This window comes from Branchiostoma lanceolatum, chromosome 18, assembly GCF_035083965.1.
Source record: "Branchiostoma lanceolatum isolate klBraLanc5 chromosome 18, klBraLanc5.hap2, whole genome shotgun sequence".
Lineage (NCBI taxonomy): Eukaryota > Metazoa > Chordata > Leptocardii > Amphioxiformes > Branchiostomatidae > Branchiostoma > Branchiostoma lanceolatum.
The window spans coordinates 14296572-14311494 of record NC_089739.1 but is presented as its reverse complement, the minus strand read 5'-3'; the positions used below and the strand labels follow the sequence as shown (position 1 = coordinate 14311494).

The 14923-nt window shown below is 42.0% G+C and overlaps 1 protein-coding gene across 1 annotated transcript; it reads left to right on the top strand.

Moving 5' to 3' along the window:
• The first annotated feature begins 1433 nt into the window (after positions 1-1433).
• On the top strand, positions 1434-12983 carry LOC136424217 (uncharacterized). The gene is made up of 5 exons (XM_066412741.1): positions 1434-1461; positions 4926-5171; positions 6452-6569; positions 7025-7801; positions 10835-12983. Exons 2-4 carry the CDS (start codon positions 5145-5147, stop codon positions 7315-7317), a joined length of 438 nt encoding a protein of 145 aa, XP_066268838.1. The 5' UTR covers positions 1434-1461; positions 4926-5144; the 3' UTR covers positions 7318-7801; positions 10835-12983.
• Positions 12984-14923: the final 1940 nt, after the last annotated feature.

Sequence of the window (14923 nt, the reverse complement as noted above, 5' to 3'; positions counted from 1 at the left end):
AAAACGATCGTACGAGACCCAGCAAAACCGAATGTCTAAACTGGCCTAGATTCTCACTCCACCTATCCAAAAATGGCAAAAACAGGGTAGTACACCGGGAGTGTGCTCCGGCCTTTCGATATCTGCATCTTCTTGGAACTCTTCTCGAGTTATGGTGCCTTTCTATATCTGCTTGGCAGACGCCTTTCTGATTCTAAGTGAGTTTTGAACAAATAATATGGTAGAACTAAGAGTGCTACGTTATTACTTTCCATACAGCGACGTAAGATCAACCCAGACACCTTCGCTATGGCAATAATTTTTATATTCCACACTTCTTTTTTTTTTGGTTGCTTTAATCGAGAATAGAAAGAATTGGCGGTTGGCCATAGATAAGGGCCTGTCTGGGGCGTCCCGACAACGCTCCCCAAAAATTTGGACGACCAACTACGTATTAGGGTAAAGAACAGCATTTCACTCGCCCATAGACTTTAATGATGAACATATAAGAAAAAGGCTGTTAAAAGTCACCTACCTGAAGTTTAGGTCATGGAAAACTCACATTGGCAGCGTAGTCTGACCTCTAAAGTGTAAATCTTCTGAGTTTCGCCGATTTTCCACCGGCGCAAAGTGGTGAAATTCTATCAAAACATAGCGAGATGACCTTTGACCCCCCTTGACAAGACCTGATCACATCCAAACTACACCTATTTCAAAGTGTACCGGACACTTCAAACACGGCTAAAACCCTATTTTTCTAACTAAATAAAATAGCCACAACCCTTACCTGTCAATTCCAGCTCAAAAACACCAACATTTCCAATAAAGAGGCCTCCTACAGCTACTTTTAAATAGCATATACATGCGGTTTCTGTCTGGCATTAAAATGGACCCTCTGCGCATGACTATAATGGTGAACTTTGGCCATTACGCTAAATTCTGAAGCTGCCCATGCATTATGCAGGACTCAAAGACCTAGCGGCTGGACTAAGGCGTCAAAGTTGGGATTATGTATGAAGTTTGGAGGGGACAATAACATAGTCTTCAACATATAAGATAACATTGATAACAGCCAGCTCCCTATATAAATGATGCTGGAACATTCGGGAGGTATTTGAGTTTTAACCGGAATAGAAAACCATAGACGTGGCAAATTAAGCAGGCCTGGCAAGGGGACACCTGGGGACCTCCTTAAGAGCCTGATGATGATGATGGCAGTAGATAGCTAGCTGCAGACCAACATGTAGTCAGGATGTTCAGTCAATGTATGAATTGAACCTTCTTCCAGAATAAAGTTGTTGATACAACATATAATGATCCCCAATGGGCCCTAAATGTAGTTGTCTTGCTGACTGGAAGGACCGCATTCTTTCCCCACCGCAATTACCCCTGATCAAAGACCAGAACGCTGCTGAAACATCCTGAAGTCCGTCCGTGTAGACAACTGTAACGGTTGTTCCTCTCCAACAAGCCGGAATAGAAGTAGGTTCTGAGACTTTTTGTTGTTCTTTCGTTAATCGACGATGGACGGAATGAAAAGTTTTTCAAAGCTTTGATGTGGAAGATTGGTTTTATTCTCGATTCCTTATGTTGCTAAAAAGATAGATTGAATAAGGTTGGACAGATTTGTCATTCGTTAAGCCCCCGTCACAAATCAAGAATTTAGCTCGGCCGACTCGTCAGCGAGCTCCAAATGGCGATTTTCGGGCGAAGTACGACCGACGTCCTGTCGATTCTACGGGCTTCGGGCGAATTTTCGGAGCTCGGCCGACGTTCGCGGGGCACTGGAAGCTGCGCTTAAATTCAGCGAGGCCTCGGCGACGATTTTTGAGCTCGCACAGCTCGTCAACAGTTTGCCCCTAGGTGTCGAACTAATTAATCCAAGGCCGTAAACAACACCCCGAGCGGGCTAAGCTGTCTGGGCGGGTGAGGGTCACTCACAGTGCCGTAGAGATATCGGAGAGGCACCGAGGGTATGGATTCCAGGCTAGCCCGAGCAACGCCCAGCGCTCGGCCAATATTCGGGCGGGCATCCGAGGATTTTAGACCCGATTTTTGGTCGGTCGGAGGTCGCCCGAACTCTTCGGCCTCGTGCGAGCCTCGCACGGGCTTTGAACAATAATCGGACGACCGTCGTCAGTGTTCCGGCCGACTCATGAAAAGTAAGGCGTGCTTCGGGCGAGCGTTGTACTGGTGTCGATGGGAGCTTGGACGGGCTCCGGCCGAACTCCTTCTTGTTTATTGATAAAAGGTAACGACAGTTTGGTTTATAACATAAGATGATAAATGATACAGTTATATTAACTAATACTGATACATGTATCAACATGTCAAAGAATGCTGCCAAACTTTTCTAATGAAATACAATTCAATTGCAAAGTTAGATTTTCATTGAAAATTTTGTATCATAAATAAAATGTGGACACCGAAGACAATGCTTCCTGTTTTTTTTTTTTTTGTATTGGTTTGCATGTTTCAATTTATATATTACTGTAATGGGGTTTGACTTGACTTCCTGAGTTTTTCCTCCACAAAATGAGTAGTTGAAAGTCCACTGAGTCATTATAGATCTATGTTTGTCTGCCGAGGCACGCCCAGGCGTCGGCAGGGCGTCGATAGGCTTATCAACGGTCGGCCGAAGCTCGGACGGCGTTCGCCCGAGGTTCAGCCATCTTCATCAGGGCAATACTGACTAGTTCACAGTGCACTGAAGCTAGGTGTTACAGTCCCAAACGTAAAGTATTGTTTCATTAATGAACTAGTCAGTATTGCCGTGATGAAGATGGCTGACAGCTGTCGAAACGTCGGCTCTTTAAAATGCTTGCTGTGAATAAAAGAACCTTGCTATTCAGTCATTCGCCAACCTGATGAAATTATTCACGGATCTATGTGATTGTTTCACAGTTAAAAAAAAGGTTACAAATTATGTAACATTTTCCAAAAAACAGATTTGGGTCATTGCCCCCATAAAAGTAAGTGCTAATCACACTTTGTGGTCTGCCTCTGTATGTTTTTAGATTTCACGGCTGGACACTGGTGGATCTTTTATGTTAAGTTGTCTGTGCATGACACCCAGGGATAATTCCATATACTAGTTTTCTGTAGGGATGTGTGAATTTCCCTCTTCTCAGCCCATTGACCCTGTTGCACAATGTTTTTAGAATGTTCGAACATGTTGGAACAAGCGATGAATCTATGTTACACCAGTATAGAAACTAATACAAATAACGTCCAATGTTAGAAATTTGTCTAACATGTTGGAGCAAGGTAGAGAATATCTAAAACATTAAATGAATTGTTCTTAACTGTTGCCTATCTCAGAAATTGTTAAAAAGGTTTTGAAAATGTTGGAACAAAAGGCAACAAACACCCACGCGGTAATGTGGAATTGACTCTTATCTGTACAAACGTCTTTTTGATGAAGTTTGATAATGTTGTGCATTTGCTTTTTGGCCGTAGGGGGCCACCCATCAAAGCACTAAACTAATTCTTACTGTAGCAGCACCTCTTCGCTTGAAGTCAGAAACACCAATGCTCGAGACAAGCATAACTTGACTGACCCATTAGGAGAAGCAAGGGTTACGAAGGCTGCTCGGGAAATTCCCTACCCCATTTAGGCCGGAATGTTTTGATCCACTCACACCAGGCGGGGCATGCCCCTACTCTTTTTCGAAAGATGTGGTGGGTTCTTTTACGTTCTCTCCTAAAACACGGGACCTCCATTTAACGTCCTATCCGAGGGACGTCCCTAATGAAAGTTAGGTGCTCATCATCTCCATGAAAAATTGAGATATAGTGTTGGGTGTGTCTGTCTGTCTGTCTGTCTATCTGTCTGTCTATGTGTGTCTGTGTTTGTGTTTCAGCACTACTGTATTCAGCATAACTCAAGAACCTCTTGATGGGTTACGATGATATTTGCTATGTGGGTGGGTGTTGTGAAGCCGAAATGCAAGGTCGATTTTGGGCCCCCTGGTATGTGACCTTAGTACTGCAGCAAAACTTCCGTTTTTGTATCTTTTGACCTGGACGTGCTATGGTCTTGATTTTTTGGGTGGCAGATAGCTTGTGATGTAATTAAGAAGTGGTGTAGGTTTGGGCCCCCTAGCAGATTGGAACTGCAGGGACGTTATTGTGAAAATCTTCTAATCTGAGAATAAATGAACAAAGGAACGACGTAGTATGCAGGTAGCTTAGACAGAGATGTACACAATGAAGTGCAAATTATGCTAATTGAGACTTAATTTGCATAACTAATGAGGAAAATTTATATTTTTAGTGTTTTCCATTATAACACTTAAATAATCTAACATATGTTGTTTATGACAAGTGGACCATCAACAGATACCAATTATGCAAATAAATTCATATTTGCATAATTAATGCCAAAACCCCATAATTAATCTAAGTGGAAAATGATAGGACTGTCAATATTGCAACCTGTGCAAGTTAGATAAAGGTGTTCATGACGAAGCATAAATCATGCAAATATGTAAGTCATTTGCATAAACAGAATGGTTCAAGGACATATGAGGTTCTTCGAACTCTTGTTTATACCTGAGTGAAGTGAGGAAATTTGTGTTGAGTGCCTTTCCAAAGGGAACAACGTCGGGGCGCATGTCCAGACATGTCTTGGAGCAACCCCTTGTTTGACAGCGGAATGTTTTAACCATTACGCCACACGACGCAACTTAATTTAAAGTTAACACTGTGATTTCCAATGTATCTGATTTGAAGCCTAAACAGAGTAGATGATATTCCGGGGGCAATTATTTTGATAGTAGAGGTCACGGATTTTACCCATGTCTCGTGTACTTCTGAGTGACCGCAATAGAAAAATGAAGATAATTTTTATGATTTTATTATTTTTTCATGTTTCAAACATTAAAGACAGACGAAGAATTACATAGAGACAGACAGATATATATATATCTTTTATGTATTTGCAGGTAAAACAGGATTGTGCTTGCACCCGCAAGGTGACGCCAAAAAAGAAGAAAATTCAACTAGCCCTCAACTCACTTGAAGATTTCACACCGGTTGGAGAAAACGCACCAGTGTATGACGTGCCTGCGTTCTTCACCAGCCGTGGGAACGAGTTTTCTGCGTACGGCATAGACTGGGAACAAGAAGCAGTAGTGCTCATCCGACCTGTGCCTGGCACGGACATGAAGAAACACCCCTTCTTCCGTGAGGTATGCACTTTTACAGACGTAAGACCGTGTATTTAACATTCTAATATTACAGATAATTCCAAGGTTTGTGAGCTACCGGAACCCCAATATAGTTTTTATCCCAAGGGCCATATGACATTATGTTATTCACATGAAACTGAATCTTCCTAGTTCAGTTAACCAGAATGTTATCATAACCCACTCTGCAGATGATTAGTCCAGTACCATAGAAGGATATAGCTCGATGTCTTTCGATAGTTTTTACGTATGGTGTTTTAGCTTGATGGTCTTGGTGGGACATTAGGATTCTAGGGCTCTTAATGCAAATTTATGCAAATAAGGCAAATAAGCACCAAATTGACAATAAAGCAGCATAACTTCTGCAATACTTGTCCAAATGACGTCAAACTTGCAGAAATCACAAGCAGCAGGAGATTTTAATCCTTAATAATGCCTTGCCTATTTCTGTGACATAAGTTGCCGAGGGAAAGGTACTTCCATAGCAACAGAAAAGGTTTGAAATCTTATCTGGTCGCCAAAAGTGAATAAGTAGGCAACAGCAAGTAAATTTTATGGATGACATCCTCTGCAGACTCCAAATTAATTTAGTGCGCGCGGGGAAAAAAAAAACAAGGCGGGCAAAAAAAAAGATATCCACATTTCAAAACTTAAATACCACATAGCATGTAAGAAATATTGAAGCGATAAAGACGGTATTACAACCAAGGCGTCTTTTATCGCTGTTTTCAATAAAACAGTAACTTACACTTTGGTCAACATTAAAGTTATTTTGAATTTTGATCTGGGTTTGTATAGCACATCAAGAACGCAGAGACAAAGTTTCCCGTACACTGGGCACTGGAGTCTCCTGAGTCATGCGGCAGACTGACTATGACTAAATAATGCTGGCTCTGCTCACTTCGAAATCATTATATCTACATGTGCAAATGCCTTTTTACGGCATCTAGAACGTTTTTGTAATGGAACTGACTGAACGTTGAAACATATTGCCCCGTATTAGATATATTGACCATTGTCAAAGGGTAAAAAAAAATATTGTTTTTTTTCTTATTTCAAAATCAGGCGAAAATCAATGCGCGCGCTGATGTCGTCCATAAAATTTACTTGCTGTGGCCTTATGGAAAACTTGTATTTTACACAAGAATTAGTTGAAACTGATTTCTACAAATCTAGAGACTTGATATACCTTTGATGCACCGCATGCACAATGCAAATGATACGACCTACTTGGATGCATTGATAAACCAATTTCGTTTAATCTCCCTATTCTACACCTACAGGCCCAGAGACGGAATGCGGTCGAAGTTCTTGTAGTTCCATTCAAACAACTACAGGCCGTAGTGGATGCCATCTCTGACAAGATTGCGCATGTGCAAGAGGTGTTTGTGTACATGACAGGTATGGACCTTATCATTGTATTATAAGCTTGTCATCACTGTCACCCACAGTGATCAATAGATTATCATTTGCCCCTGATGCTTCTACGTCAAACCGACTTCATAGATATTGAAATTGCCTTTGAAATTAACTTTATCACTCTATATTATTATTCATATTCATCTACTCTGTCCATATGGCTGATTAAAAGTATTCAATGTTGCTGAAGAATAAGGAAATAAGGAGGTTCACGATCCTGAGAACGCATCTGCAGTGAAATACATTGTGGGTGATGTCAAAGTTGAAGGTCCCTGAGACATCAACAAAACACTTCTGGACATTGTTATTCAATCGAGACAATAGCCTCACCTTTGGATGGTATTACCCACAGTGCATTTAGCCGCGCATGCCCTTAGAATCGTGAGCAAGCTTATTAAAGTCGTTTCAAATTGGACACATTTTTTTGTCACAAACAGCTCGATGTGGCTCTACCCTTCTGACCCGAGTAGTGGAGGCCACGTCGGTCGCACAAGCCTGCAGTGAGCCCGAGGTGCTTGACACTCTTTGCCTGGAAATCATCCGCTCAAGGCACCAGAGCGAGAGCCCCTCTTCAGACCAAACCCCTGCAGTTCTCCTGAACGACGCGACGTCTGTGGCGCTGCTTAAAAACATCGTCTCCTTGTTAAACTACTACCTTTCCCCCGTCAGACAGCCGGCATCGGTCTGTCATTTTCTACAAGTTACAGTCCCGCCCTGTCCTAGTCGCTGAGTACATGCTCCGTTCCTTTCCCACCGCCAAAACCGTTTTTCTGTACAGAAACGGCACAGAGTTTTATGAGTCTTGGACACGAGTGTGGTTCAAGAACCCGGCCGTGTACAAGGCTCTCACATCTATCGCTCGTCTCGGCTTCTGGCGGTGGGTGCCCACACCTCCCCACGACTTCAAAATTTGGGGAGATGACCCGACGTTCACTACAGTTCGCTACCACGGCTCGTATTACCACTGCACGGTAGCGCGGTTGCTCGGCGCGATGCAGCGTGCTGTAGAGTTAGAGCAGAAGTATCCAGGGTACTTCTTCACCGCCAAGGTCTACTACACAGCCTTGGCGAGGGACAAACAAGCCACGCTGGCCTCGCTGATGATGAAGCTGGGGATAGAGTGGAATCCAGTGGGCCAGGAAGAGGAAAGAAAGAGGGTGAAAAGGACGTTCGCAGAAGACAGACAGCCAGTCAGGAACATTCTTAAGTCACAGGTACGTACGTGCGTACACAAATCTTCACCCATTTCCCACAAAATGACGTGCGCCGCATGTATGGGTAAAATACGAAACATCTACAAACAAAACAGCCGCTCCAGGAATGTCACCTTCTCAAGCTCAGTTTTTCTCCAAATCAGATACAGGATGAAATTATAGGAAATCAGTGTTGCATCTGAATTAAAAAACAAACAAAAAACAATGCACAATCGTTGAGATTCATCTCTGAAATATGTTTGCTGTGACAACGCCCATCTGTGCCATTTTGTCAAATGCATTTTTTTTAAACCCTATCCAGACTGGTGGGGGGGGGGGGGCTAAAAGTGCCCGCGCCAACTTTGACATCTGATTACTGCCAAACGATGTATTCTACGACTACCAAACTTGGCGACTTTTCCTAAAATTTTGTTGGCAACAATTTCATAATAATGGTTAAAGTTTATCGTTTTTCATGTTGCCATGGCAACGGATTTCTGACAGGCATTTTATGCAAAAATCATTAATTTTTTGAAAACAATGATATTTCTCAGGTTTTCTTGCAGAACTACACTAGTTTTCCTACATGTATAACATTATATGAAATAAGATGTAACTTTCCTGATTTAATATTCATAATTTATGCTAATTTGATGACGTAATCAGTCAAAATCCAAGATGGCGGACTATATCACTATTTCAGGTATCAGCAAGCTTTTTCGCCATTAAAATCGTCAATACCTGACATTTTCTTTATCAGAAACATTTAGATTAACGTTTCTAGTCTATTTTCAGTGTCCTTTGGGGTCAAAAGTGGAAAAAAAGGATTTTTAAAAATTTCAAAATGGCCGATCCAAGATGGCGGATCCCAAGGGATTGCTAACAACACATGACGTCACTCTAAGACGTCATTTTGACGTCAACGTACTTACCAATGACGTTGTATGCCTTTGCATACCTTAAAATGAATAATACAAACTGTTTTGTTTAATACCTTTAGATATTACGGGAATTCCCAATTTAGCCAATAAAATCACATCGATGACGTCATAATTAGGTCATATTACGTCATAACGTCACCAAAATTACAGGAATTATAAAACTTAACGTGAATATCACTGCCTGCAAATTTGGTGATGATACATCATACCGATCGGAAATCATGAGGGGGGGGGGGGCGAATCAGCCCCCCCCCCCAGTCCCAGATATACCAAAAAAGCCCAGTCTGGATAGGGTTAAAATTTGAAAAAAAATCGTAATGTCAGGCGATAAATTTCGTATTTCGCAATTTGGCGCCATTAGGCGCAGCTCAGTAAGATACCCTCATGACATTGTTTATTTGACACTAATCAGTAGTGATATGGAAAAAAAGGGAAGAAAAAAGCATTGAATTAAATCTACGAATGAAAGCGCATCTGTGTTGTAGAATGCATAGTTGTGCAGTTTGAGCTTTGATCAAACACAAAGAAGGCACTCACCACGAATTTTCGTCTGCCTTCCAGAAGAGTCGTTGCCATCTCTCAGAATGCTCATTGCCACCCTAAACGGTCGATGCAACCGATCTTGAATTCCGAATGCTCGTGGCTTGTTCGGAAACTTCTCCTAACTTCCCGGATTTCTGAGAATTGTGGGTAATAATAATGTCCTTGAGAAAACATAGCAAGGGTTGGGCTAGTATACATGTATACGTAGAAGGAAGCTTCCTATGGTAATGTAGCACCCTGGCACAGAAGATTTGCGCCTGCATGTTGCATGGGTAAAAATGATTTTTAACTCATTTCCAAGATACGGGATAACAAGTTCATATGCAAACTTTTCGTCTGTCTGTAGGCAACTTTTTCCACAACTACTGTGGAGACTTGTCCAATTTGAGCCCCCTCTCCAAGCCATAACATCTGGCTGTGGAATAATGCAAACAAATGAAAGACTGCTTGTATAACAAACATCACCGCTAATTATGGAGAAGTGAATCCAACAAAAAGGTTGTTAACACCCCGGGAGAAAATTAGGGTGAGAAAGGGGCAGGTATGCATTTTTTTCCAATGTGAATTGAGAAGTGAATCAAATTCACAGATAGTACATGTACCTCATGGTCATCCCTGCCCTCCATTCTACAGTACAAGGGTAAACAAGGTAGTAAAACTTGGTGTAAACCTATAATTTTGTCATAAGGGGCCAGAACAACATTGATTGCCATACGTGCTATATTTCAAGGTAAAAACAAGGAATTGGTCGAATATGGACAATATATGAATCCTCAATTCATATTCATTTTCTTGTGTAAATATTTATTTTTCTGGTGTATAATTGGGAAACCTCTAAAAGTGAAACCCAGCAGCAAGTGACCACCCCTAACGAAATAACAGACGGTCCTGGCTTTGCTTCTTCCGCAAGTTCTAGTGCGCGTGGCTCTTCTTCAGTCGCCTTGTTTACTATGATCTTGAAGTGTCTTAACCCACAATTCTCAGAAATCCGGGAAGCTACGATAAAAGTTCCCGAACATGTCACGAGCATTCGGAATTCAAGATCAGTCGCTCAGATTTGGCATCGACCGTTTAGGATGGCAACGACCGATCTGAGAGATGGCAAAGACCATTCTGGGAGGCAACGACCGTTCACGAGATAGAAATTTGCCTCGCCGACCTTCATCAGACGTCTGATTCACTGCGCTGAACGTCGGGAAACCGGAAACCGCCACTTTTGGTTCACACCTAACGTCATCACGTTGCCGGTTTGTAGCTAAAATTGCACAATTATAAATCAAAATAGGTTTGTGACCATGCATTAGTACGTCAGTAGATCTATAGGATCACAACAACAACAATCTTTATTGACACAACAGAAGTACAGCAGCTTTCGTAAGGTCTACTATATCTATACTTACATACATACATATATACATACATACAGACAGACAGACAGACAGACAGACATATTATCAAGATCTTTTATAAAATGAAAATTCCCAGTATACGTTGATAATTTGTTTTTTCTGATGACATTCTTTGAACAACCTATTCCTGAAGCGGCGTTGTTGTGTATTTTGTCCCACAGATCAGGCGCACCTGGCGAGAAGTGGGCGCCTTGCACCTCGCCTACCTGGATTGGAGAATGGGAACGAGAGTATATCTCTCACGTCTGCAGAGAAGCTGGGAACGGCATTCCTGGTCCTGACTTTATCCTCCCAGACTCTATCGTGTGATATCACCACCGGTTTAGCCACAGGGAAGCGAAGTTTAGGGAATACTAAACGGGTATGCCTAAACACCTCACCCGAACTCATCCGAACTCACCCGATCTCATCCGAGTCTAAATTGCAGTGTACACGGCGCAGGGATCTTATTTTATGCTCTGGATACATTATATGCACTTATGAATGCAAAACAAGCAACAAACTCCAAGTACTCCGCTCGTTTCCAAGAAAGAAGGAATTTCTGGCCGCCATATTGGATAGTCATTGTTGGGGCTTGCATGGAGTTGTTCTTCATACCTTTTTATTTATTTTTTGTTCGACAGGACAATAAGACGGAAGGTACTGGTTACATTTTTATGGCCATTCACTCAAAATGTACCAAAAAAAAATGAATGAAAAAATAAAATGAAAATAAATAATAAGGTATGAAGAACTTCCCCATGCGGACCCTAACAATGAATATCCAATATGGCAGCCCGAAAATCTTGGAAACGAGCGGAGTAACTTATAAAAACTGGTAAATACTTGGTGTTTGTTGCTTGTTTTGCATTTATAATGCATATATAATGTATCCAGATCATAAAATAAGTTCCCTACCCCGTGTACACTGCATTTTAGACTCGGATGAGTTCGGGTGAGTTCGGGTGAGGTGTTTAGGCATACCGGATACTAAACAGTTGCAATATTTGCCAATAATGCATGTAGCCCTACGGGGAAGTGAAATAAAGGTGTCATTATCTCAGGAATAAAAAAAAAATCAGACTAGAGAAAACTAACCCTCAAATGCTAACCTATTATGTCAACTGTCATCAAACGCATTTCCGACATATGCATATTCTACACGGCTGGTCTGAAGTTAAACCCCTTTAGTCAGAGCCCTTGGATTGGTCTTACAGGCATCAGGCACCCAGTTGAAGACCATTCCACTATATCATGGGGGTACCAAAACTCACAAGGTAGAGACAGACAATTTATTTTGAATAATTCAGCAAATACAGAGTCTATCCTACCACAGCCACTCCTATATATACTGCCCAGATTTCACAAAAAAATCTCACCAACAAAGGGCTTTCAATTGTTTAAACCCTTGCTTATGCTCTCACCGTGGGGTCTATGTGCAGGTGCAAACTGTTCCGTCTCCCCCTCATGAGCAAATACTGTTTATTAGCACGAAATCCAATTCTATTCCATTATAAAGAATGTTTATTGTGCATCACCTTTCAGTATCGGGTAAACCCTTTCCCAAGGTGACTATGTTTTTATGTAGTTTGTAGTCTTGTAGACATGACCCTTATGAACTGAGTAAATGTAGATTAGTTACCTCTGGATTTGCATTATTTTTTTGTGAATTGGTTAAGTATTCGTAGAAAACGATTGCATTCCAGTTAATCACCTAGATTCCGTTGTAATTCAATGTCACTTTGATTTCTTTCTATAATTGTTTTTGGTGGCGTTGAAAGATAGCTCTGTGATCTTGTTATTTCAATTTAGGGGTGTTGCACAGTGGGGAAGTCTTGCGCCAGTTTGCGCCAGTTTGCGAATACCCTTCACAATTAAGCACGGTCCAGTGATATACTGCCCGTACTTAAACTGAGATTGAAACACATACTTCGTATATCCAAGCAAATTGAAGATGGATTTTACTTTGTCATGGAATGCAATAACTTATTCACATTTCTCAAATCAAGTACAAAAGATTTAAGAGTCTTGACGCTACAGACAGATTTGAATATATCTTTTGATGCAACAACCCCGACGATGCAAAAATAGGTGAATATATTAAAGACTGCTTTGTCATAAGAAAATTGATATTATAACACTATATCATAAACTTATGCCAGCTCTTATTGTATTAATAGATATGTCGGGTTTTATTCTATACCTCTAGGTTGTGTTTAATAGTTGTTGCCATACATTGTATCGTGTACAATTGTCGTACGATAGATTTTTACTTCTACTATAGCCGAAGGCAAAATGGGTGACAGGCTGAATAAAAGGTGCAAACGGGAACTACATGGCTCCAGATGTCTTACTGGCATGTTGTGGCTTCGTGTGGTGCAATCGGTAGGGTGTTTCACCCACAACCAAGAGGCCCCGGGTTCGAAACCACTGATATTCCCCGATGTTGTTCCCCGGTGTTGTTCCCCGATATTGTGCCCTGACGTTGTGCCCCCACGTTGTGCCCCCACGTTGTGCCCCCACGTTGTGCCCCCACGTTGTGCCCCGACGTTGTGCCCCGACGTTGTGCCCCCACGTTGTGCCCCCACGTTGTGCCCCCACGTTGTGCCCCCACGTTGTGCCCCCACGTTGTGCCCCCACGTTGTGCCCCCACGTTGTGCCCCCACGTTGTGCCCCCACGTTGTGCCCCCACGTTGTGCCCCCACGTTGTGCGCCGATGTTGTGCGATTTTCACTCAGGTGTAAATGAGGACCTAGCTTTGGTTAGGGACGTCTGATCCCTTGGATAGGACGTTAATTAGAGGTCCCGTGTTTGAGGAGAGCCACACCCCGAGCACATTAAAGAACCCACCACACTTATCGAAAAGAGTAAGGGTCATTCCCGGTGTGTGTGGTTCAAAACCTATAGTCCTATGGCCGCACATGGGGCAATTGTCGTATTGAGGTCATCTGAGTTAGCACCGAATGACAGCCGCTCCAAACCCTTGCGATCTAGCCCCGCCAATTGTACGCCCCTGGCTGCAAAGAGAGAGTAATCGGCCTATCCAATGATAATTACTGAGGAAAGTTGCGACGAGAAAGATGTTGAACAGATGAGGAATCAGTCTAGTCTATTCTACAGATAGCGCTCATATTTCATCCCAAACAACACCCTGTTCTTACCTTCCTACGTACTGTGATAAGAAATTTTTATTTCTCTTCAGCCAACCTCCTACCTCAGAGATTTGGTGTCCCCTTCGAATTCCTTTTGCTCAAAACAGCGAATCACAGCAAAGTGTTGTTGAAACCCTTATTCACACTAACCTGTCCGCATTTTTAATAATAATAATAGTCTTTATTGCATATTCCTGCCCAGATGGGCTAAATGCACAAATGACCACACGTGGTCTATAAGAAGCATAATAACATGAATTGACAAGCTGCTACATTCTAACATTGAAAACTAAATAAAAAATAACTATGGACTATTGCTAAACTAATATTGATCATTTAGTAGTTTCTTCTCTTTTTTTGAAACATTTGGTAACATATGACTACATACTTTGTCCATTATATGTTCGCTCTTACATGACATCAGGTTTATAAAAGTGTCCTGCTTTGACCTTTTTGTACAGCTCTTGTCTAATTCTATTTTCTTAAACAGTGATTGGCGTTCATCTTCATATAAGGAACAATCGAGTAAAAAGTGGGTTTCACCTTCAACATATAAATGGTCACAGAAATCGCATGTTCTATTATTCAGAGGGGTACGGTTATGCCTGCCAGATTCTAAAAAGATATATGTTTCTAAATTGCCGTGTTTCTCGGTTCGTTGCACCAATGACAGAACATCTCGGTGTAGTCTGAGAGAGGGACAAAACTTGCTGTCGGCTGAAGTACTGCAGTCGCCTGACTCTGACAATGATGGTACCAGGCAGGGCGAAACCACTGATCACGAAACGAGAGCCCTCATGGGGTGCATTTATGTATTGAATTTTGTGTGTGTGTGTGTGTGGGGGGGGGGGGGTTCTAGCAGAATTGAAGCAGATATATTTCATTTTTCGTCACATATCGGCATTGCATGTTCCTACGAAGTTATAGAAAAACAACAACGTATGATATCGTAACAATCTTGTCCGCACACGCTTTGTCGATGAATCTTCTTTTACCCCTCCACGACTTCAACAGTGGTTCGTTCCAAACGAAGGTGTCGAGTCATCATCACTAGATATATAACACACCTGTCCGCTGACCTGTGGCACACCCACAGACCTAAGGCGTTGTCTAGAACGA